We start from the raw sequence: 8,034 nt of genomic DNA, 5'->3' as shown, positions 1-8,034 counted from the left end.
GACGGCGCAGGAGAGGAAGGCCCTCTATGAGGTGGATTGATTCAGTGACTGGGATAATTGGGATGGGAGTGTCAGAGACAGTGCGATTGCCACAGGACAGAGTGGAGTTTAGGGCTGTTGTACATAGGGTCGCTATGAGTCGCAGGCGACTCGACGGCACATAACAGCAACAACAAATCTTTTAGTTTATGTTTCCTTTCACAGTGGTGAATAGCGTAGTGAAACATTTGGAATCTAGAAGGTTTCACTTGAACCCTGAATCTGCTTCTTACTGATCTTGGGGAAGTTCCTTTGGCTGAAATAGCTAACTAAGTCTTTATTCATCCACAGAAACAAGGTTAATAAACTTTGCCCTCCTCACAACTTCTTAGTGCCCTCTTAAAATTAAATATGCTTATTTGAAGCGTTTGGTTTATTTCTTTGGGAAAAGGAAGCATGGCAGAATATGGATGTATGTTAGATGCTAGGCCTTGCACTTGGTATCTTACACATGATCTTATTCAACACTTCTAGTAAACTTTTGTGATGAGTGTGATACCATATGTCAAGCTGATGCCAGCTCAGGGCAATTTTATGTACAATAGGAAGAAATAGAAGCTGTCTTGCTTTTTTTCATAGTATTCAAGTCCATGTGACTGTTGTGCCAGTCCATCTCGCAAGTGGTCTCCATTGGCCTGTTATTTCACTAGACATAACACCCTCTTCTAGCGTTTGATGCTGTCTGATGACAAATTCAGAGCTCACAAGCCAGTCAGTGCTCTATTGTGACTTAACATATTTTTTATTAGCTAATTTTTGGAAGTAAATCATCATTTCTTTTTAGTTTCTTGCTCTGGAAGTCAACTTAAAGATCTTACTGGTATTTTAAATACTTACAGCATAGCTTTTAGCAACGTGCGAGAAACCACAGTTTAGCAGCCTGGGTGGTAGACATTCCCTTTACAGATAGGAAACATGAAAGCTTGGATATTAACTAGGGGACTTGTTCAAAGTTACTCCTCCTCGTAAGGGATAAAGTGTGAATGTCTCAGTAAATTCAAATGTATGCCTACCTGTTCCATCTTTCAAGTCCATATATTTCATTTTGTCGTGATCTCCACTACACGTTTAAGGTTTATTTAGCAAGTCACTTTTCTTTTTAACCACTTGTCATATTTGAAAATGTCTTTACACTCATTTATATTTTCATACTGTTATATTTAATTGTCCCTCCCACTGCAGTTGAGTGAATTCCAACTCATCATTACCTTACATTGAGACCTGAGACTGTAAATCTTTACGGGAGCAGCCTACCTGCCTTCCTCTCCTGGAACAGCTGGTTGATGCTAACCGCCAGCCTTTCAGTTAGCAGTCAGACAGGTTTCTTACTTAATTAGAAGTCATTTTATGACTGTCTACCCATGTCAGCATTCTTATTTTCTTAGAAATGTAGGTTAATACACAAAATTGATTTTAAATAACATGATGACTGTTTGTCAGAAGCAAGTTGTCTCATTAAAAATAACCAGGATATAAGGCTCTCTAGTGGTCTAGTGGTTGCATGGTTCGAATCCATCAGGTGCTCTGCTGGAGAAGGAAGGACACTCTCCTCCTGTGCCAATTGGATCCAATTCAACAGCACACAACAAGTTAAAAAAAAGAAAAGAACCAGCATGTGGGGCATCCACAGGTATTTAACGATTATCTAGATCTTCTATTTTGGATTCAGGTGCAAGTTGAGTATGTGACAACAAGTTAGTGTGACTAGGATGTGCCAAAAGGTATTAGCACCTAGATGGGCACTTGTGACCCTGCCCTTCTCCAGCATGCTGTCCATGTTCAAGCTGAGGGGCCATCCCACAGATGGAGGTGCCAGAAACAAGTTTCCATGAACTCGTGTTTTTATCAGCCGTCTCTGACTACTTAGGGTCTATTCAGGGATATGTTTTCAGTTCTGTTTTTAACTTGCTTTCAGGCTTATGTTCATAAAAGTGTGATGGAAGAACTGAAGAGGATAATTGATGACAGTGAAATTACCAAAGAGGATGATGCCTTATGGCCTCCTCCTGACCGAGTAGGCCGGCAGGTGAGTGGTTTAGCAATACTTCTTGTACAGTAACCTTACAAATGAAAGATGCTGTGCACATGAGGTTGAATCCACCTTTCAAACACTTGTAAAAAATGTCTATGTGCCAGGCCCATTAAAATGGCAGAAATTATGGTAGGTGTTAAAAAAATATGAGAAAAGGGGAGATATAATGCCTTCGTTTGTTCATGTGACATAACTCAAAAGGAGAAATAATTGGTCCATGTCTGAAGGAGATAGGTTGACACTGTGACCACAACATACTTAATGACAGCAGAGCTTGTGAGGATGGCACAGGACCAGACGGAGTTTGGATTTATATAGGGTCAGAATGAGTCAGAGTTACCTGGATGGTCCCTACCAACATACTACTGGTAAGAATAAAATCAGTATACCCCTATAGAGAATGATTTCATGAAATCTTAATCACTCATTGCAGTCAAGCTGGAACCAGCTCTTGGCTGACCCTCCAGCAGGTTTCTGGAGGCTGTAAGTTGTACATGAGGAAGATTTCTCATCTTTCCCTCATGAAGCCAGTGCTGTATTCGAACAGCCAGAGAGGTGCTGCCTTTGGGTTAGCAGCACGACTCCTCCTGATCTACACCATCAGAATTCCCTTGATAATATCTAGCAGAACTAAGAATGGTTACCTGATACTTCTAGTACTTTTCCTAGAGACATTTACACATAAGTAAAAAGGGCTGCATAAAGCAATGTTATTGCCACTGTGTTGTAACACAAATTAGGAACTTAAGTCTGCTACAATAAGGAACTGGATTATTCTTAAAACATTTAAAAATTGATTAACTGGATCTGTATAATTCAACATTGTTGTTGTTATGTGCCGTTGAGTCTCTTGCGACTCATAGCGACCTTATGTACAACAGCCCTAAACTCTGCTCTGTCCTGTGCCAATCGCACTGCCTCTGACACTCCCATGCCAATTATCCCAGTCACTGAATCAATCCACCTCATAGAGGTCCTTCCCCTCCTGCGCTGTCCCTCCACCCTCCCAAGCATGATGTCCCTCTCCAAGGGATAACTCAACATAGTAAGTCCCAAAACCATTACTGAATTAAAAAAATCAAAACCTATAACACCATTTACTCCCCACCCCAAGAAAACCCCTAACTATATTACAGTATTCATAAAAACATGAATGGAAAGAATATACTCCATTTCAGGGTATTGGTGATTTTGTTAACCTCTAGGGATGCAGGAAGGAGAATGGAACAGCAGGTGTACAGTGTTTTATTTTCTTGTCCCATGTTGGCTAAATATAGAGATTCTTTGGTATTTTCAAAACACAGATCTGTTCATCTCATTCCAAGGCAGACAATGCTAATAATGAAAATGCTTATTAAAACCACTCTATAAATGCTCCCAAATTTCAGAAATGATGGAGTCTTATGGACACAATTTTCTCTGAGAGTCTGAAAGGACTTAAAACTATTTAATTTCTCTTTTACTAGTGTCCTGTATTGAGCGGTCAGGCGTTGGCCCTGCCAACCCAAAAAGCAGGTGGTTCAAATCCACCTGTTAGTTGCCTGGGAAAGGAAGATGAACAGTCTCCTCCCTTGTGATTTACACCCTCTAAAGATGTGCTGGAGAGTCAGCTATGAGTTTGTACTCAGTCAATGGCACATAACAGTGCCCTTCATAGTTTAGTGCTCATTAAATCTGTTGCAGTGAACTGGCTTCATTTATATAGCTCTCTGAATAGTTTCTGTTCTGTGACAGGTTTTGAACCCTTTGTGCTTGATGAAAAGTCTTAATTCTGTGTGAACTTTATTTTTTAAATGTTTCTAGGAGCTTGAAATTGTCATTGGAGATGAACATATTTCTTTCACAACATCAAAAATTGGTTCCCTTATTGATGTTAATCAGTCCAAGTAAGTGTGCATGATTCTTAAATGTATTATACCTGTTTTGGAGTAGACTGATGGGAAACCTTTAGTCAAACTAGGAACTTTATGGGAATATCTGCAGAGTGCAAAGACAGCTCTGTCTTCTCACTCAGAGAAGGACTCCAGGGTATTTTCAAGGACTTGAACATGTTGCTTTTAGTTTTTTATTTAATCATTGCCACTAAGTGCTTTTTACTTCTATATACACAGAGTAATGCATAGATCAGCCACAGTGGGTAAGAATCTGGCCAGATGCAGATATATGCCAGTGCTCAAGAATAACTGTAGTCACCTAGTCTCAACAGCTTCCTCCATGACAGCTCTTTAGTCCTGTTAAAAAGCTGAAACAGGACTCTGTGCTTCAAAGAATCCCTGGACTTTGATAATCTCTTTGGCTCATTTTGTAGTCTTTGAGGATTTAGGATTAGAGAGAGCTTACTTCAAGTTGGGCACAGTAATCTTCCTGTGATAGCTTCCTTGTTTACTAAGAAACCCAGTGATCCCAATATCTTGGTGCTGCTTACTAGCATTAATTCTCTAAAAAATATTTCCCCTAAGTTTTAAGATACGTGCTCATTATAGAAAAGAAAAAGGAGAAACAGTTGTTCATAATTTTATCAGTTAGACAACTACTATTAATATGTTGAACTATTTCTATTAATTTTCTGTGCATTAAATAGGTTTTTTTGTACACACTGACTCTTCTGTACATAAGAATAAACTTAATCCACTGTCTGCTAAAAAAAAAAAAATAGGTTTTTAAGTACCTAGAATATAATTGAGATCATTGTTATTTATGGATTTTTTCCCACTGCCTATATTATAAACATTTCCACATTAAAAAAAATGTTTAAATTAACCTCATTTCCATTTTAATATATTATCTCTTCCTTTTTGGACACTTCGATTGTTTTCAAAGTTTTAATGCTGCACTTGCCTTTATGATGAGAAACTTTGGACATAATCAGGTTTATTAAAGGGTGTTTTCTGTTACTTTTCACAGCTCTTTAAACATTTTACCTCTTGTGTTTTAGGGATCCAGAAGGCTTACGAGTATTTTACTACCTTGTCCAGGACCTGAAGTGTTTGGTATTCAGTCTTATTGGATTACATTTCAAGATCAAGCCAATCTAGGTTGAATGCTGATTTGGACCTGAGGGGGTTGAGGGTAGTGTTTTAATTCACATTATCAAATATTTGTGTATATCAGGGCAATCTTTTTTACAAACCATAAATGATGTCTTTAATAAATATGTGATAAACCCATTTTTATGAGACTCATTATGTGAAGATCTGTGTGAACTCTTCTGAATTTTTAAAAAAAATTTTTATTATTTTAATGAATGTTTACAGATTTTGGATTTCCATTCATTCATTGTTGCATTTTCTCCGTCCACCACTCCCTCCCAGTTTTCTCTTCTCTTGAGATGTAAAAGAAAAAGTCTTCCATTGGTATACAATCCCCCCCACCCAGTACACTCTACTCTTCAACCTTCATCCTGAACTCTTTTCATAACCATAATACCCAATCATATATTGCTTTTAAACTGTTCTCTTCCTCATCTGTTTCAATGCAGTATACATAATTTATCCAATTTTTCTCAGTTTCACCCCAACCCTGATGTCAGTCCCGTTAATACAACAATGATACTATGCAATGCAGTATTTGTCCTTTTGTGCTGAGATATTTCACTCAACATAATGTCCTCCAGGGTCACCCATTTTGAATAATATTGCATGAGTTCCTTTTTTTTCAATGCAGCGTAGTATTCCATTGTGTAAATATACCAGAGCTCTATCCATTTGTTTGTTGATGGTTGTTTTCAACCCTTCGCTGTTGTGAACAAAGCTGCAGTAAATATGGGTGTGCATATATCTGCCTGGGTGGCAGTTATGATTTCTTAAGGGTATATTCCTAGTAGAGGAATTGCTGGGTCAAACTTTGGATTTCCATTCATTCATTGTTGCACTTTTGTTCCTGCCTACCCCTCCCCCCCCTTACACTCTTCCCTTTGAAAAGTAAAAGAAAAATTCTTTAATTGTTTTACAGTCCCTCCCACCAGGTCCACTCTACTGTGCAGCCTTTGTTCTGGACTCCTGTCATGATAGTAATACCTAGTCACATATCCCTTTTTAAGTTTTCTCCCTCATCTGTTTCAATGCAGTATACATTATTTATCTCATCTTTGGCACTATGCAGTAAAATGCTTAATTACTTTTAAACACTAATGTCTTAGGGAAGTGTTACCTCAAAAATGAATCTAAGGGAGCTCTGGTGGCCTAGTGGCAAGAAGCTGCACTGCAATCCCAGAGGCTTGCAGTTCAAATCCACCAGATGCTCTTCTGGAGAAGGAGGGGCAATCTTCTGTACCAGTCAGATCCAACTTGATGGTAACACACAAAAAATTCTAAAAAAAAATTAACACGTTTGTTAAAAAGCACAGTGAGAATGTAAACAGCAAAATCTAGAGAAAATTAGGCTGTAATTTCATCAGAGAAATTGCAAATGAAACATAGAATGGGAACCTATATAAGAAGAACAATTTAAGAAACATTATTAGTACAGTGGGCTTCACAGTTGAAATGGTCAGGATGGCATAAGATAAGGCAAAGTTTTGACCTGTTGTTTATGAGGTCTCTTCGAGTTGTAGTTGATAACACCTACCAGTAACAAGATTTGAACCTTCTTGGGATCATGACTTGAAAGTGCTATAGACTTTCAGTCATTTTTTTTAGAAATATGTACTCAGCTGTTTTAAGTACAGAAGGACTACTGGTGGTCTAGGGGTAAGGATTTGCACCACCAACCCAAAGGCAAGCAGTTTGAATCTACCAGCTGTTCTTTGGGTGAAAGGTGATTTACACCTTCTGAAAACCCATTGGAGGGTCAGCAATGCATCTCAACTTGCTGGCAATATACAGGAGCATTGAGTATAGAAGGAGGAATTAATTTGGTACATTATGACTTAATAAATTATACTTAGTCTCAGGAGAGTTTTCCAAAGTTAGGGTATTAACACTCTATGGACTCTGACTTTAAAACGAATTCTTAGAAACAACTTTTAAGAACTGAAACTGAAGAGGTACAGGTAATGTCAAGAATTGGTTCAGCAGGTAGATTGCTGGGTCCTTTCTTGTCAAATTCATGTATTGGTGAGGGTCACTGAGTTGTATTTGGTTATGACTCAAACGAGATTTGAACTTTTTTTGGATCATGATTTGAAAATGTTTTAGCCATTTTTTTAAGAAATAGGTTTGTCGCTATTTCGGTAGATTGTGGGCCTTGAAAACACTGGCATGCCTGTGGTCTCAGAGGAAGTAATTTGATAAAGATCATATTTGTCAAAACAGCCAACTTTGGACACGGCCCCAAATCTGATTCCTCAGCCGTTTCCGTATTCTCTCCATTTTTTATGAGGCAAGTTAGTAAGAGCGGGCTCTGAAATCTCTAGGTTATTGACTCCTACATCTGCTGTAGACACCTAAGATACTTGGGCTAAAATGGTAGGTTGGTGGTAGGCTTTAAGAAGAGAAAATCCACAATTTTAAAGACGATACTTTAAGGGCTATTAAACTTGAATCTTGTAATGTCAACATCCACAGCTCCTGTGTAGTTTTAAATATCCTAGATAAGTATACAGGTAAAGCAATAAATACAGAAAGGTAAACAAGAGGGTTCTTGGGGAGCACAGCAGTGGAAAGGACAGGGAACAAGCCTAGAAAACCAGGGTACGGAGTGTAGAGAAGGGTTCCCATTTTCAAATCTAGGTTGCTCTTGGGCAGGGAGAACCAACTAGATCTGAGAATTGACAGACGCGAGGCATGAATGTAGAGCGGGTATGGGAATGCAGAAAAAAGCCAGGAAGACTGGCAGAGATTTGGGGCGTTGCAACATTCTCTCACACAAGTGCTGGCCCAAAATTGACACTCTAGCGATTTTGAAAATTGGTTTATTACAGACTCAGCTTTCACATTTCATTGTAGTATTTTGCTTTGTCATTCCGAGCAGCCTTTTGGAATCTTCTGTTCAGCTCTTTAGTATCTTGAATTCTTCCTTGTGCT

At 38.6% G+C, this 8,034-nt stretch overlaps 1 protein-coding gene across 1 annotated transcript in view; it reads left to right on the top strand.

Annotated features, from left to right (window-relative positions):
- MAGOH (mago-nashi homolog, proliferation-associated (Drosophila)) overlaps window positions 1–5,106 on the top strand; it is a 9,261-nt gene extending 4,155 nt beyond the window's left edge. Inside the window, exons 3-5 of the mRNA XM_006879695.1 lie at window positions 1,955–2,065; window positions 3,875–3,957; window positions 5,007–5,106. Of these exons, the coding sequence (XP_006879757.1) occupies window positions 1,955–2,065; window positions 3,875–3,957; window positions 5,007–5,106 (294 nt within the window). The remainder of the gene's footprint in view (window positions 1–1,954; window positions 2,066–3,874; window positions 3,958–5,006) is intronic.
- The last annotated feature ends 2,928 nt before the right edge of the window (window positions 5,107–8,034 follow it).

The sequence above is a fragment of the Elephantulus edwardii genome, unplaced genomic scaffold, assembly GCF_000299155.1.
Source record: "Elephantulus edwardii isolate Elephantulus edwardi_28Jun2011 unplaced genomic scaffold, EleEdw1.0 scaffold00005, whole genome shotgun sequence".
NCBI classification, from domain to species: Eukaryota; Metazoa; Chordata; class Mammalia; order Macroscelidea; family Macroscelididae; genus Elephantulus; species Elephantulus edwardii.
The sequence above is the reverse complement of the archived record's forward strand: the minus strand, read 5'-3'. Positions and strand labels throughout refer to the sequence as shown.